This window comes from Chlamydotis macqueenii, chromosome 3 (genome assembly GCF_036417535.1).
Source record: "Chlamydotis macqueenii isolate bChlMac1 chromosome 3, bChlMac1.mat, whole genome shotgun sequence".
Classification (NCBI taxonomy): Eukaryota; Metazoa; Chordata; class Aves; order Otidiformes; family Otididae; genus Chlamydotis; species Chlamydotis macqueenii.
The window spans coordinates 109539384-109557146 of NC_141558.1; the positions used below are offsets into that span (position 1 = coordinate 109539384).

The following is a 17763-nucleotide window of genomic DNA, read 5'->3' on the forward strand; positions in this document are numbered from 1 at the left end:
TTCCTTCCAACTCATTCTAGCATGTCTGTTCCCCAGCTAGAAAATCCACCAAGATTTCAAATTCAGTTTCTCATAATCAGCACTCAGCTAAGCAGTGGCATCCACTGAAGAAGCCAGACTCAGTAAAGTTACATGGCCATTGAACATTTTAAACAATTTCTCATATTCCTGCTAACAGCAAACCTCTAAAATCCTTATATTTTTCACAGTCTTGGTATAAACACACAGAAAAATGGCTTTCAAAAACACAAACACCATTTCTCATCACCTTGATAAATGGTGATCATTTATGGGTCATCACACCCTCCCCCAGTCCCTCCCATCTCTGGAAAACAGCTAGTTAAGGTAACTTGCAAAAATAAAACTACTGATTTCACAAGCATCTGTAAATTTCCCAATATCCTGGTTAAAACAGGGATCTCCAGTACTTCACCATCCAAAACTATATTTGTGATCAAATCTATTAACAAGCATACCCATCCCTGGCAGCCACTCCAGCACACCACCTGCCAGTTAACTTAGAGATCATCCCATGCCTTTTTCTGTTCCCTGTAGGACATCAATGGTTTTGAAATATCTTGCTACACATACACATGCAGAGGCTCACAAGACTACCTATGAAACACTAGGGACATCAGGACTCTCCAGAATCTGCTCTTACCAGGCCTTCCCCAGGTTTAATGTTGGTTAAATGAACCTCCTCCAGACATGCACACTGGCTCAACAATGGATCTGTAGTTGATCGGATGGCTTTGTCGCAAATGCCGTTTAAAGTCTTGGCCTACAATGAGAACATACAGAAGATGGTTACAACGTTTATTTCCTGGCTTCTTCTTTCAGTTTTTAAAAATGGAAAGGAAATTAGTTCTAAAGCTTGGTCCACTAATAAAGCATAGTTAAGAATCACCAAAATAGAAGATTCATTTGTACAATCTATTCTACAGCATGTTTATCTTCTTACTATAACCTAGTACAAACAACCTGGTTCCATTAGTGCCACCTCATCATCCTTAATAAATGCCAGCACATCCTCTGCTTAAAAAAAAATATATACACGAAACACAGAAGGGGGGGGGGGGGGGGGGAAGGATTTGAGTTATGTTTGCTTTAACCAAAATAAAACCCATTAAAATATTGAAACATTTTGATGATTCCTTGTGGGAACAACTGACAGTTTTTCATATTGTTCTTTATATCTGCTACAAGAATAAAATTGGCTATGTGTCAGAAAAAGTGAGGTGCTGGCCACTGACTTATCTGCACACAGCCTTACAGTATACAAGGTAAGACATCTAGCACTTCAGCGTTTCAGCATAACTTCTCTCCACTGTGCCTCTGAGCTGACCTCTTCTGGAATGCTTACGCAAGCAAGGTTCATATTTCCTTTTGACCAAAACATAACTGATCCTAAGCCAACATTGTAACTAAAGGTGAATTCTGACCTTGTGTATGTGTCAGTAAAATCAGAGTAAAAAAGTAAAAGTAAAAAAGTAAAAAGTAAAGCTTTTTCTTCTAGAACTTTTCACTAGCAGAATGGCTAATTAATCAGGAAAAGAAAAAAAAAAATCATAGTCCAAAAATCTGTGCCATCCCTACACTCACAAATTTCATTAATGCTTCACAGCGTGTTTTGTGTCTTAACGTTAACTGAAGCAATATTGAAACTCAAAGTAGGTTACAAAAGCTTAAAGGAGAGAGCAGGGAGGATTAATACACATTACAGTAGTTATACCCAATTTGGGAACCAGCAAGGTAAGCCACCTTTCACAAAGGGTTTGAATCCTTCAGTCCAAGCAGACAACTGCAGGATGGGGGAGCTGTCTCACAGGAAGGCATTGGTTTGGATTACAATTGTCCCTGGAAACAATAGTTCCAACGTATTTTGGTTTGTTTTACATCATTTTTATAGAGCAGCAATAAAATAAATCAAAACAATGCTTAAGTGTGAATGTGAGAAACTCCTGGAACAAGGGAACTCCGAACAACAATACCTGCTTCCAGAGTGGGTGTGCACAAATGGAAAAAGAAAGATGCAAAAAGCTCCCTTTTACGTGGTCTCATTATTTATGGACAAAATTATTTTTAGTTATTTTGCCACTAAATTCCTAAGCATCTATGAGCTAGCGGAAGGCCTTATCAAAGAGCACAGCCTGGTTCATGTCAAAAGCAGGAAGCCATGATTAACTGTTACAAAATATAAAAAGCATTCCATTACGCTGCTTGTTTGGTCACAAGGCTGCTTCAAACAACTCTGAAAACTCAGATCTTTCAAGCTCAAGTACAATCAGAACTTCAGTTCTGTGGTAGAGCAGTTATTTTACACGCAGAACCTTAGTAAGGCACAATGTCTGCTTACTAAGGCACTAAATGGTCATCGTAGGCAAAATTGGTTTATTTAGCCTACAATCGTTCTACAGTACTACCTACCCCTCCCTTGAAAATCTGAGGTCTAAATTCTCTTGAAAAAATAGCTGTGCAATGAAACTTTAAAGAATACTTGACTCCGTGCTATTACACACAATATTTGTCTGTTCAGATGTCACTGATTTCCTCTACAGTAAAGATTATTCATAAAATGGCCCATAACAATGTTTATATGCTTGTATGTGTGGGATTGGAACGCAGTTGTCAGTACAGTCAGCATAGAAATAAATGTGAATGCAGGCAGCTGAGTTTCAACAGAAATGTGTACTTACTACAGTCTGAACTTTATCTTCCATGTCAGCCACAGTGCAGTCCTAAAAACAAAACAAGAACAAAAGCTCTACATGAACCAATAAACATGTAAACACATTGCCTCTGAAAACGCTGCAAAACTGCCACTTTAACCTCCAACCGAAATAGCTATTTGTGCTGCAGGGATTAATCAGATTAGTTTCACCCAGGGCTCAAATGTACTGTTAAACAACTATTTTCTGGCCCTGGTAGAACGCAATAATAAACTTTGAAAACTAAGAGAACATGGGGTTCAATTGCAGTAGCAGACTTTTCCAGAAAAGCAGAACCCTGCACAATAAAACTAGACTCTCAGAAGGCTTGGCACATAAGCTTGCCTTACACTGATAAACCCCGACTCAGGTGCTCCTCTGTGCCAGGCATCAAAATGGATTTGAAACATATTGTTAAAAATAGAATGAAAAGTTTGGCTTTTTTTTTTTTTTAAATACGCTATCGATGACATTCCTGAGGGCTAGAGGACTGCACACAAAGCATTATTTACACAGCCCAGGTACAAAAGTCTTTGAACTGAAACAAGTTCATGTAACAGGCTACAGAAGTTGTTATTGTTTTCTTCAAGAACAGCTGAACTAGAGAATGGTATTAGATTCTCAGATTAAAAAGTTAAAACAGCAAGTAAATAATGAAACAAGATTTGCAGTATCTATAAGGAGAAAACTCCCAAACTCCAAGCATTTAAACAAGCTTAAGTTCTAAGATATTTGCCATTGACATCTCAACCTGCATAACTACCACAATGCCCAAGAGTTCTATCCAGGAGCTGTGAATTGAAGCTGTTCCATATTTCTGATCATCTCCAACACTTCTTCTGTTGTGTCCTAGTTCTAATCTGTGCTTTTAAAGACAGAAGTCTAAAAAAGCACAGTCTTCCAGATATGGACACACCAGAGATATATAAAATAGCTCAGCTACATTCTCTTTTGTGTTTTAATAAGTCTTAACACCTTGTTCACTGCTGTGATGACCACGGAGGATTCAGGTCACACTTTTCACAGCCTATCATCAAAGCTTCAACATCTTTCCTGAACATGACTACCAAATTTAGACTCCATCATTGTGCATCAGCATCATTTTTCTCTGCTAAATACATCTGCATGAATCAATAGTGAATGTTACCTACCATCATTTAGCTCATTTGCTCAGTATTGCACAGTCCTTCAGCTCCTCTTCATTTTTATTTACACTGAATATCTTCTTAACCTTGAAGTTTGCCATAAAACTTGAAGAACTCTGTCCCTTTTGTCTCCACAGGTGTCACTAAAGTGAACTGGAACATTACTGCATTCCAGTCCTGGCTTATTACAGGAATTATGTAATTCCTACACATCACTTATGATTATGCAGAGCAGCATTGGTTCCACAAGAGCCACACTGGTCTCTCCTCCGTTATGAGGACTAACCATTTAGTCCACAGGCTGGGCGGGGAATGGATTGAGAGCAGCCCTGAGGAGAAGGACTTGGGGATGCTGGTAGACGAGAAGCTCAACATGAGCCAGCAATGCGCCCTTGCGGCCCAGAAGGCCAACCGCATCCTGGGTTGCATCAAGAGAAGCATGGCCAGCAGGTCGAGGGAGGTGATTCTGCCCCTCTACTCTGCCCTGGTGAGACCCCACCTGGAGTACTGTGTCCAGTTCTGGAGCCCCCAACATAAGAAGGACATGGACCAGTTGGAGAAGGTCCAGAGGAGGGCCATGAAGATGATGAGAGGGCTGGAGCACCTCTCCTATGAGGAGAAGCTGAGAGAGTTGGGGCTGTTCAGCCTGGAGAAGGAGGAGGCTCTGGGGAGACCTGATAGCGGTCTTCCAGTACCTCAAGGGGGCCTACAAGAAAGATGGGGAGAGACTGTTCAGTAGGGCCTGTTGCGATAGGACGGGGGGTAATGGTTTTAAATAAAGGGAGGTAGATTTAGATTGGATATTAGGAAAAAGTTTTTTACACTGAGGGTGGTGGAACACTGGAGCAGGTTGCCCAGAGAGGTGGTGGAAGCCCCATCCCTGGGAACATTCAAGGCCAGGCTGGATGAGGCTCTGAGCAACCTGATCTAGTTGGGGATGTCCCTGCTCCTTGCAGGGGAGTTGGACTAGATGACCTTTGAAGGTCCCTTCCAACCCTAACCATTCTATGATTGTATGATTTATTCCTACACTCTATTACCTAATAAGAAATACTTTTGAAGCCTAAAAACTCACCTAAAGATTTAACTGTATCTCTCTTTCCCATGTCAGTGGATTCCTTCAGATAATTCTAACTTATCTTCAGTTCCCAATATAAAACAGCATTGATTCTTCCCCAATTAACACTTTTTTTCCCATATACACCAATCTCATTCTTTATTATAGCTCATACCAAATTGGCAGAAGTACTCTGTTGCTTTTTAAAAGGCTAAGGTTGGTTCACCAGTTTCCATTCCCCTGCCATCAAAGCCTGATTTAACTGACAGATTAGACACCATTTTTAGCAGCTTTATTAATACAATTCAACAGTCTCATATCTCAGTTCCTGTAGCACTCTTGGGTGAACACTATCTGCTGGTAGAAACATGTACAGTTCTGCTTGACAATCTGCAAATCTGTAGCTATAAATCACTGACTTTCTGCAACTGCACACACAGTGCCCAAACAAGAAGGGCCTTCAGCAGGAACCCAGACTTGCGCGCCTTTGAGCTTATAATATCCAGACACTATCCTTTCACAGCAATCCAGCTGATATAACTGGGTGTCATCATAGCTTGACAATTCACAGGATGTTTCTGTCCTTTGACATCATCCCCCCAAAACAGAGAGAGAATCACCTATATCACAGGACACGGCTCAGAATTCAAACAACATACAGCCACAGAATAATGGCTACGAGAAAGTTTGGCAGGAGTTGAAGCCTGCACGTCATGTTTCGCAGCCAAAGCAGCGGCACACTGTCAGAACAATTTCAAAGAAAAGCAATATTATTCACAAACCAAAATGACGTCTTTTGCCAAGACTGCCACAGTTGTCATGTGTTCTTTTACCTGTTACCAATACGAGCACTTATCACACAGCTGATAAATACAAAGTTTTGAAACAAAACACTGTGGTCTCACACTATAGGCAGAAGAAGTCTGGCTAGTGGGATTTGTATCATAAAGGTGGCAGCTCCTTATATGCAGCATTTCTCATCTGATGGCTCAAACACTCTGTACTGGGCAAGGCCTAAGGAGTCTGCAAGCATAGGTATAATAACCAATGGAGTCATATTTCTGGTTAGAGTTAGCACTGATAACTGTTTTTCAACATGTTGTTCACAACTTGAAAGTCTTCAAATGCAGACCAACTATTTCAAAAGCTAACTCTCTTTCCATTAAAGCTGAAGGAAATATGAGCAGCCTTTAAACCACAGTCACTTAAGATACAGCTAGCAACAGCAAAATTGGAAATTAAGTGGGGAAAAAAAAAGAAAAATGGACAACTGAAACTGACCTTCACAGACCTTCAAAGTTTCAAGTAAGCGCTCATTTCCAGATCTGCCTTTCAATTAGCACTCTGTACACAGCGAGCACATTACTTCCTCAAACAGCCCCCTTCCTTCCCTTTTGGAAAGCAAAGGGGAATAAAAATCAGCTGACCTTCTGAACAGTAGTAGTGAGATCCAAGCAGAGCTGAATGATTCTGTTCTTCATTGATGAAAAGTCAGCAATACCTGTAAATGGGGTCCTGCAACAAGAGAAAATTCCCCTTAGATTGAAGGGACTAGTCTTCTCCTATCCTACTTTATCAGTAGGGAACAGCATGTGAGAGCAAAAGCGGCAACTCTGATATCCACACAAGTTTTACAGTATAAATATTCCTGACTGCATAGTCCTGCTCCATTCTTGCACCAAAACTGGTGAATATCTAGCCCTGTGGTAAGCAAGTTCAGAGAGCAAAACCAGAACAAATGGTCATTTTTTCAAACGACAGTTCTCTCAGCTGCATGCTTGAGTCAGATCACACTGACTGTGTTGTAAAAATCACGCCCTTGGGTGTGCCAGTGAGTAGATGTTACCTTCCAAGACTTTGAACTCAGACTGAAAAAAAATTAAAAAAAAATAAGAAAAATGGATTTTCACATTTTACACAGGGAGGTGAAGCCAGGTTCAATCTTAGAGAAGGATCATTATAGACTTTAGCTTTAGAGTCTATGGAGTCTCACCTCAGACCCTCCAGACAGCTGAAAGAGCTAAAAGGGGGTTTGAGAAATAACCCCAGTATTTTTAGAAGTGGGCAAGCCAGCCACCTTGCTGATGCTGAGTTGCAGAAGAAATTTAGGGCGAGCTGCCAGCAAGAGGGTGAGAGGCAACAAGCTGTTAACGTCAGTGCCTGGACACAGAGCTGACTCCTTACTGGGGAGCAGGAATATTGAAGGGTAAAAGCGCTCCTTGCTGCCAGTCCCGGTGCAGCCCTCCTCCTAATCTTCCTGTTCAGGAAAGCTGGCAACGGTCTTGAGAATTTACATTCATCTGTTATTACGGACAGCATCCCTGCCAGCACCTGACTGGCTCTGTTGTCTGTTTGCTTCCACTGCAAGCTGTCACAAAACAACTCTAGCTCTTGACAGGAAAAAAAAAAAACAAAAAAAAAACAAAAAAAAAACCCTAAAAAAAATTAGAACCCCACCAACAGGCAGAAGGAGAGTCTCTCCCACTGTTCAGTTTTCAAATCGCAGAGCCAAGGCCGTGATTTCAGCAGAACATTAAAAATTATTTTAGAAAGGGACCTGCCAATGACAACTAGTTTAGAAGGCAGGAAGGGAAGAGGAGGAAGTCACATGTATGAGAAACTGATCTGAATGGGAAGACTCCTGCTTTTATAAATACCAGTCTGGACGCAATGTTAAGAGTTTCACTAGTTTTAGCAAGAGCGGAAGCACAAGAGTAGCTTACCTAGTGGACAGATTTAATCTAGAGTCCTTCTGGCAACACCAAAAAAGGGGTGAGTGAGATCAAGAAGATCTTTAGACCCAAGCATCTTGAAGTTGCCATACAAGAGGCAGCAATCCATTATAGTAATAAATTAAAATTTAAAGATTTTATTCTTACCTGTCCAACCATGCAAGCAAGGCTTTAGCAGCACCAATAAGCTCTACCACAGAAGTAAGGAATTCATTGGGGGGCTTGCGAGAGGTGTTTCCATCATAATTTGAACTTTTCCTACGGCTGCTGATGTAATTTTGCAGATTGTTGGATGATGCTCGCAGCTTGAGAACCAGGTTCTTCATATTGTCTGTTTCAAGGCCATAGTTCTGCAAGGAATATTATTAAGCTTGATAAATCTCCCTATCCAGTCCTTCTGTTTATTATATCACAAGTTAAATTCATATGGGATGAAAGGTCTAGGGATTTGCCCAATTTTTTTCTGCTTCTGGCAAAAATGCCTTCTAAGATTTGTTCTATACTACAGCCACTAAAGAATACTTTGGTGGGGTACCAAACCCCCTCAGTTTCTGACATTAATGAGATTTGAGGACACTTTTCAATCAGAATGAAGTCCCAATGTCCCACCAGATATCATTTATCTTTAAATTGTAGTTGGAGTAACAGGATTGTGTTGTTTCTCTTTTTGTTAAACCAATGCTATTTTTTTCTTAAAGTGTTTTCTATACTGTGGTACATAAACACTGAAGTAACATTTCATTCACAACTACAGATAAGTTTCATCTGGCAAGACATTAAAAAAACATCAAGAGGAAGCAATGTAATTTCACAGTCAAAAGCTGAAATAAATATTTAGATCCCAAGTTTTCAGTAACTGTGCTCCTTGATTACAGGCATGCGATTTTTTGCAAGTTTGAGGACTGCATTAACACTATACAGAGTAATTAAAACCATTCTTGGACACCATGTTTTCATTCAACAGCATATTTAAAAAAATTTTTGAATACTAAAAAAAAAAGATCTGTAAGTCCTGCCTGTAACTTCAGCTTTATAAATTCAAATACAACCAAACCACGTTCCGTAAAATTAAAACCCAATTGTTTTAAGCAAGACATTGATCATCTCAGTCCAAACTTGTCAGAAATGCTATCTATATATTATGAAGGCAACTCAGTTTTGTAATCAAGATTTTTTTCTTTTTGCTCTCAGTCTGAATGTATGAATTATCAATGTGTGAATTATACAGCAATATGTTGCTGAGTATCTTTGCTTTTGAGTTATCCCACACTGCAAAACCTCTGTGGGCATCTTCCAAAAGTTAAGTCTCAGGCAATGCGTAGCTCTTTTAGAGTGAAAATTCCTACTTTTCTTTAAAAAAAAAAAAGAAAAAAAAAAATTAAAAAAATCAAACCACCAATCACCCACACCAAGCCAAAACAGAAAACAAAAAACCCCACCTGAAAATACAAAGCCCCCCTGCCTTTCTCCATTCTTTTGCTGCTGCAGATTCTTACTACCAATCTCCAAGTCAGCTGTACTGTCTACTTTTTCTCCTTTCCCTCTCAAAAAAACTAAAGCAAATCTTAATTCCGTTCAATTCTAAGTTTCCAGTGGATCCCAGTGTTTCCATTCCAGAACGCAGCACCAGGCAATACTGGAGGGAGCTCAGAAGCTCTCAGTCCAACCGCCTGCTCACAGTAGGCTCAGCTGTGAGCCAAGACCAGCTTGTTCACAGCTTTGTCCAGTCAGGTCTTGAAAACCTCCAAGGACAGACACTGTACAACCTTTCTGGGCAAACTGATCCACCATCTGACTGTCCTCAGGGTGAGAAAGTGTTTCCTTAAACCCAGCCTGAAGCTCTCATTTCAACTTCTGCCCACAGCCTCTCATCATCCCAACCAGGCACCACCATGAACAGCCCAGCTCTGTCATTCTGCCAGCCATGCTCCCCACATTGTAGGTGCTGGTGATCTGCTGTTAGGCCTCCTTGGAGCCATCTCTTTCACAAACTGAAGAAGTTCCAATCCCTCAGCCTCTCCTCACAGGTGAATATTCCAGCTCTGACCAACCCAGTAGCCCTCTGCTGAGTTTGCTCTGGTTTGTCCACTTCTTTCCTGCACTTGGGGGTGGAGGGCATATGTAAAGTAATGAGTGCCAAGTAAAGGGCAACAACCACTTCCCTCTGTCTCCTGGCCACACTCCTGTTAATGCAGCCCAGGATGCTGTTAATTTCTTTGCTGCCAGGGCACAGTACTGGCTTGTGGCTCCAAATACCTACAGCCTCCTATGGATAAGATCCCAGTGGGTGTAAGTTACCCAAGTGCCTCCCTCCTCCCCCTGAGGGCTCTTGGCAAGGAAGTACCCTTAAAGTGCAGCCAGGCGTAGGGGTTGAGAGGATATATCCAATTTTAAAAGTGCCACTGTTGCAACAGCAAAGGATATCCTTACATTTTCCAAGATTACAGAGAGGAAAATATTTGGATTACTAAACAATGTTAAAGTATTCGCACACTGTCATGTGTGAACTTCTCACCTTTTAATTTTAAAAACAGCAACAACAAAAAAACCCACACACTATGAGCATCATTCAGATGCATTTCTTGCAGTTACTCTTATCCTTGTCACAAGATGTTTCATATTAGTCTGTTTTTTGAGGACTACTTTTTCACTAAGAGGTAAAGTGGGGTAAGTGGGATAAGTTCCTGTGACCACAAGAATTAGCCATGTGCCAGAAATCTCCCTCTTTAACATGTTAATTAGAAGTTACTAACCACCCTCTTTCCATAAAGGGACAGAAAATACAAAATATTTTTTTCTGTACACTCGTATAACCACCTAATCACTCTCGTCAGAACTTGAAAAAGTCTTCATATATTTAAGTATCTCCAGGTCTTTCTTTCTGGCATTCAGGTGCAGAAACTGTGCCCACAGCCTGTGAGTGCCTGCGATTAGAGATGGCCCCAGCACTTAAGAGGACACACATTGATGTACCAGGTCAGATTTTGGTTTTGGCCCTAAAACATTCACATACTCCTTATCGCACCTCTTTCACCTTATTTATACAGTGAGTCACTCCAGTGTAACTTTTCCAGTTCACCTAGTTTTTAAATAATTCTGTCAAGCAGTTCTCAGCCTTGAGGTGGACTTCAACACAGGTGTTGCCTCTGGAGATACAGGGGCTCCAGCTTATGACTGCAACTGGTTTCCCTAACAGCCTACTAAGAGCACATCACAGCCAAGCTCTCAAGTCACTGCACTAAGCTCTCCAACAGCTTCCCCCAGAGACTCTATGGAATGCATCTGAGGTACCTAAACCAGCAGTTTGTTCTAGGAAAAGTCCTGGCTAAGCACTATGCCTGGCCAGCACAACAGGGAGCACGCAGCTCTTCAGTACAGGTGACCAAGTTCTACAACTACTGATCAGCCCCGAAGGATGAACTTCCCCAGAACAAAGGGTCATCACAATCCAAACCACCTCTGCTCCAGGGGCAAGCCAGTCTCCTCACTTGTTTGCTCTAATACACAGAAAACATTATGCCCCTTTACCAGATATGAGAACGTTTCTATCCAAGCTGGTACTATCTGGACCACCTAACACATAAACCCCTATTTCTGCTATTTTTCTACTCTTTCACTTGCAGAATCCAGTCTGCTGGGAGGGCTGGTTTGGGGAACTAAACCATTAAAAAAAAATCTCTTCCATTTTGTACTGTAGTGTGCTCTCAGCTGGTCTGGCTCCCTGAAATAGCTCACCTCAGGGTCAGGTGAGAGCAAGCACAAAAGATCACTGATCAGAGGACAGGAGGGAGTGGAGGCAGCAGCTGACTTGGATTAGTTTAACTTGTCATGGAGCTGTAGGCTCAATTCAGAGCAGATAGGAATGTTGATAGCATGGCAGCACACCAAACGGCCTTCACAGTGACACACAGTTGAAGTGCAAAGCTTAGTAGGCTTTTTAAAAATATTTCAGTAGGGCCGATGCTACAGATTATTATTATTGAACAGATTATTATTTAAGAAACCAAAAGGTTTTAGATGTTGCTCAGGAACCAAAGAACATGTTATCTTTTCCTATTGCTCCCAATTTAAAACATCAAAGTGGCTTTCATCAAAACACAGGCCAAAGCCAGCAGTCAAGAGCACCCTATGTCAAACATTCCCAGGTTGTCACTCATTAACCTCAGGAACCACACACAGGGCTGGAGCGAGAGACAGCACCCACACGTGCATGAGAGTGCACATGCGCACAAGGGCGCTCTCTTTCCAAACCCCATTACATTTAATGAGGAAAAGTACACTGGACAAATAATTGCTCAAGGTCAGGCAGCCAACATAAAATAATTAAAAAAAAAAAAAAGGCGTGGCTAACCAAAGTCAAAAGCGCACAGTAGTTGTGTCAGAGCTGACTTGGGCTGATTCAGAGCTCTGCTACTGATCAGGGGCAGAATCACATTCCCCTTCACAGCCACGTTCACGCGCCACAGTGTGATAAGCTGGATCTGCTGGCTGATGCAACTGAAAACCAGCTGTGGGGAAAAAAAGCAATTACTAAAACTAGACTGAATGCTTGCTCAAAAGCTGATCCAACTCACTGCATGCCTATATAAACACTAGAGTTAACACAAGGTACTGTCACAGTCACCCATTCTTTAACAAAAATGCATCCTAGAGAATCCTCTGGAGTCTCAAATTTCTTAAGAAACAGCACTAAATTTGAGACCTCTAGAAAACTGAAGTCTTATGAGGTGGTGCATAGATGTGGTGCTTTCGACAAAGATTAGCCATAAAGGATGTGTCTTCATGCATGTATGTTCTTTTTTATGTTACAATGTTATATTTTGTTGTATGGCAAAAATGATGGCAGACCATTACTACCAGTGAAATTATCAAGGCACAATGCTAAAAGCTCTTCTTTTTGTTTTGTGCTTTGATTTATTATTTTTTAGATTGTTTAAAATCAGTATCTCTTCATTCTAGCCTCAAGAAAAATCAACTGCTTTTTTGCTTCCAAACTCTCCCATCATACAGTGTAGATAAAGACTCAGAAATTCAATCCACAGAACACATTAAACATGAAAACATTTGCATACAGTTTCCTGTTAATGCTCACATTGTTTTATATTTATTAAGCCCAAACAAGGAAGGCTACTCATCAAGGAATGATGAGTAAGCACTCAGTTTTCACCACCACTCTAGATGGTTTTTGTCCCAATTATTTGGCTGAGAAAACTTATTTTCTGGATCTCTGCCCCTAATTTTGTGGGTTTGCATGAGTTTAAAAAAGCATATTTATGTATATTTGTTTCCCTCTTCCCTAAATGTCTCAGTCAACTAAGAAACGTCTTCCTCTCATCTCTTTTCTCCTCCAAGCAAATGTTGTCGTTGACAAAAAGATGGTGGCACTCAAGTCAATGTTTTTTTTTTCCCCTCTGGGGAATTCGGTTTCTTTGATATGTCCTCTAAATTCCCTAAATAAGTCTTCAACACCTGTTCAGAAAAGTCTATTAGACCAGCTCGAAAGCAATAGAAATGTGTGCTGACAGGAAACCGTCCCGTTTTATCCCTGTCCACACTCCTGCCGCCTCTTCAGCTGCAGCTTTGCTACACGTGTGGCCAATGCTGAGAGGAGATGAGGGAACACTGCCACATCACCAGAGCAGCAGAGAAAGACACATTCATTTCTTTTTCAGCTGTACTGGTTCTACAGTTTGCATACTGTGGCAGCAAACACCATAACTTGCAGACATATTTTCAGCTTGGCAGTGTAGCTGCAGGAGAGGACTCAATTTTTTTTTTTTTTTTTTTAAAGTGTATTTGGTGTCCTTTCTTAAGGACTACCTTAACACTGTCTTTTTAAGACTGATTTACTGAGGCTGGAAAGAAAAAGTCTGTACAGGTAATGCTTGAAAAGAGTTACTGTAGGAGAAAGATGTTCCAGACAGCTGCTTTGTCGCCTTCAGAGCTGCAAGTGTTATTGTGGTGTGAGGGAACCAAAGCACCGGTCTGAAGGAAGCTCAGCTGGAAGACTGCCAAGGAAAAACTAAACCAAAAAGGAAATTCTTCTTGAGAACTCCAGGACTGCGGAATCACTGAAACCCCCTCTCAGCCCTTCCCACCCCATCAATAATGACAACTTTCAAAGCCTGACCTCAGGCTGGCCCAGCCAATGCCACATTTCCATACTGTAAGCTAAAGGCATGGTGTGGGGGGGCAAGGAAGAGAGAAAGAAAAAAAAATCCTCAAAATAGTGCCTTTGTTTTTTAATTCAAGGCCACAAAAGTTAGGGAAATGTCACCATATATACACATGCACAAAAAAACCCCATCCACTGAATTATATAAAAATGTAGACCCACTTTCAAAGAACTAATACAGGTGGAATAGGGAAATCTTTATTCTCTCACACAAAAAGCAGAGACAGCAAAATAAAAAATTGGCTGTCACTAGAACTTAAAACACACCATCCCCTTGTGAAAAAAAAAAAAAAAATCACCATTGATTTTATAAAACAGTCCCAAAAAATCAAGGGAGGGGGCATCAAGAAGTTGACAAAGGGCATGCCTGAAACATGGGAACTCTTCCTCCACCTCTTAAAAGGGAACAAGGACATTTCAGCTGCAACATGTGAACTCTGTCTAATGCATTAACTTCAGCTGCATTTCACAAAGGATTTCCAGAAACGAGTCTGAGGTCAAAACTTTTGTCTACAAAGGAAATTAGAAGGAAATTGTAGGAGATAAAACACAGCTTTAGGTTCTGGCAGCCATCCAGCTTTGTTCATTTTATTCTAATATTTTTAAAAGTAAGAAGGAAAAAAAAGTGCCTTTGGGGGCTGCCACATCTATTGCTTCAGTCAGGACTGTATAGAGCACACATTTACTAACTCACCAGACCCCTTCACTTGCCCAGCAGATTATCCCTTCCCACAACGTGAACTGCATTTCAGGCTAATGATGTTCTTTCTATTAGATTTTCAAGTTAAATGTTAAAAGTTTTTGATAGGACAAATACTGAAGAGGAAATAAAATGTTTCTGAAATACAAGAGCAACTCTGGGAAATATTTCAGATTGCACAAAGTGATTTCATTAAACACACTTCATTCAGTACAGGCTGTCCAATTTCTTCCTGATTGTGGAATATCAATGATTCCTGTAACACCTCAATACAGCAAACAGAACACATATCATACAGGCAATAAAGACTAAGAAGAGTATGCTCGGTGCTGCAAGTCTTGCCTAATGAAGGGAAGCCAGGCCAGTGCTGGCTGAGGAATCACTGGGCAGCCTTACCACCCATCTCCCTGATGTAATCATATATACACCTCTGGTGCTTATTCACTGCGTTACATCAAACACATCTTCAAGACTCTGTCCAAATTACGGCTTTTAAATAAAGCCTATACCAGCAAAACAATCCAAAATATATTTATTCCTTCCAGAATGTGTTTGTTTTAAAAGTATCTGTGTAGTTATACATCAGGAGTAAGACAGATAAACAGCTTAAGTTCTGAATCCAATGAGAGGTGACCTTAACTGTAGCTGAGTTAGCAAAACATCCCTTGTTTCAAGAACATTTTCTTCACTTTTTATGTAGACCACAGAATTGCTCTAAACCCATTTCAACTGATCTGAGGAACCATAAGTAGCTATTATTTCAGCAGTATGTCTTCTGTCTTCTATGACAAATTCACTCTATAGCAATTCACTCAATAGCAATTTTAATCACTTCGTTCCCTAACAGGAGCCATAAGATCTAACAATGCTACCCAGACAACTTCTTTTAGAAGTGCAACCAAATGAATTAGCATTGCCTCTTATCAGAAAAAAAAAAAAAAAAAGAGTTAAAGAGCTATTAGCACAAAGCTTATGAGAATTAAACAAATTCTTACTTTATTTTTTTTACCATGATGTCAAAGAAAGTAAGAGAGACAAGTATTCTGGTTTTATCACACTTGCCTTAGCTATGCACCCCAAAGAACACTTTAAGAAATTCTTTGTGTATCTGTTCACCACTTAACTAACCAGTGCACACAGGAGATCCACAGCCTCTAGAACCAGCTCCTGGTGTCCAATCCGTGAGATACCCAGGTCTTCAAGGTCCTGGTGAGAAATCTGTAACAGCTGTTCACCATTTATCTTCTCTCGTTCAAATTTATGGACATACTGCTGCAGGCAATCATCCAGGCCTACCAAAAGACAAAAGAAAGAAAGGGGTATGATTACAAATTTCTGTCTTTTCTTCCCCTTCCCCCAATTTAAAAAATATTTTAAAAATAAAAATATACAAACAAACAAAAAAAAACCACCATACAACAAAAGCAAACTCTGAAAAGCACAAATTGCAAGTTAATACAATATGGGATACCAAATTATAGAAAAAACCTGCAGTGTGACTGAAGTTGTACCACAGGGGCATAGAAACGGAGCACACAGGTTACGTGGCTCTTCGGTCAACGCACAACTCACCTGCTCCCTGTGGATCAAGCTCAGCAGGTGAGAATGTCCCTTTGGTGTCTGCATAGGCAAAGCTATCAGAGGGCACGCATAGACTCAGCTATTAGGGTAACTCAAAACCCCGAAGGACAACCAAAGCAACAACAACAACAAATAGCAACTGATAAATAAATAAATAAATAAATAAAAGATAAATACAACAAGGCAAGGCAAGAATAAAGATCTTGCCCAAAACCTAGTTAAACAAGCAAACAAGTAAAAGCACAAAAACCCGCAGCTCCCCATCCACTTATAGATAAAAGGGATGAATGAATTATGAGAGGAAAATGGAACAATCAAAGCCAAAGCAATCACAATTATGTTTGGCTCAAGTCTCATTATTCCCTTGATTTACGAGACCCAGCAGCTTCCTGGATCAGCCGTTCCTTCCCCTTGCTAAGGATTTATGGCACACATCAGTAAGAAATCTAATTCACTTTTGTATCTATGAAGTATAGAACTATACAGTTCAGAGTATTTCGTCCCAGTGATATCCCAAATATCCTCACTTTAAACTGTGATTATATGATCCTGTTTTCTACAGCATTCTCTTCCACTGATTAGAGAAAGGATTTCTGGTTTTCATTTTGTTTTAGTTAACTGAACTTCAGGTGTTAAACCTGTTTTCTTGTGTATTCCTGTTCTTAAAGATCCTGTACGCAGCAACAATCTGGGGAAAACATTTGGATGGATGTGTTATTTTAAAGATGATGCCCTGTTCCACTTCAACAGATTAGCCAGAGCAAAAGGAACAGATTCAATTAGATCCATTTTGTAGAAATACATCACATTCACCGAAAACAGCTGACATCAAAAAAAAAAAAAAAAAAAAATCAGATTACATATTTGACATTTACTTCGTAGCATCCACAACAGCTACATTGTTTGGCCACTCGGTTCTTTAAAATTGAACTTTTAAGCTGTATAAAGGATGTTTATCCACTATGCTGGCTCAAAAGGAAGCCACTGAGATGGACAGGATGTTGCACGCTGCAGATGAGAAACACGAACAGCATCTTGAACTACAAGGAAACAAAAGCCAGAAGATCAGCGCTCAGTTCTACTCATGGAGCCACAGTAGCAGTCTGGAAAACAAGCACTCCCAGTACACACTACTGCCGAGAAAACATTTGAGACAAATCACAAGGGGGGGTGGTTCTAGGAGTCACATGAAACATATTCCTTTCATAACAGCAGCACGAGCAGTCACTGCTGCCTCACAGTGCCTGGTCGCAGCAGATCTGTAGATTAGGGACTCTCATACACATCACTTGCCTTCATAATATTCACTCAGAAATTAATAAGGACAGACACCCTGGTACTTAACAGTCACCCCTTTGCATGACTCGGGCAAGCTTAATCATTGCAGTACATCGAAATCTGGCTGCACACTCCTCCACACGCAGAGCTACTAGTGCGCACAGCTTGATTTTTAAGCCTAATTGTGAATGGGAAAACCTGCATGCAAGATGAGCAGTCTCCCAGGGCTATAGCTGTTTGGGGTGCACTCTTATTTCTTCCCATCTGTCTTGGCAAGGCCATATAAATTTTGAAAATGGAGCCCAGTGTTCTCTTTCCCACAGGCACCAAATTCTCCCTTAGGCTATACAAACTCTCTTCCCAGGAAAAATAATAAAAAGATCTGGC

At 40.6% G+C, this 17763-nt stretch overlaps 1 protein-coding gene across 2 annotated transcripts in view; it reads right to left on the reverse strand.

Moving 5' to 3' along the window:
- The window catches only part of CNKSR3 (CNKSR family member 3), a 65673-nt gene that overhangs the window by 15574 nt on the left and 32336 nt on the right, over window positions 1–17763 (reverse strand). For both annotated transcript variants that reach the window (XM_086743519.1, XM_086743518.1), the window contains exons 2-6: window positions 15646–15809; window positions 7790–7992; window positions 6338–6425; window positions 2697–2738; window positions 662–781 (exon numbers count right to left, since the gene is read on the reverse strand). In XM_086743519.1, coding sequence (XP_086599645.1) covers window positions 662–781; window positions 2697–2738; window positions 6338–6425; window positions 7790–7992; window positions 15646–15809 — 617 coding nt within the window. The remainder of the gene's footprint in view (window positions 1–661; window positions 782–2696; window positions 2739–6337; window positions 6426–7789; window positions 7993–15645; window positions 15810–17763) is intronic.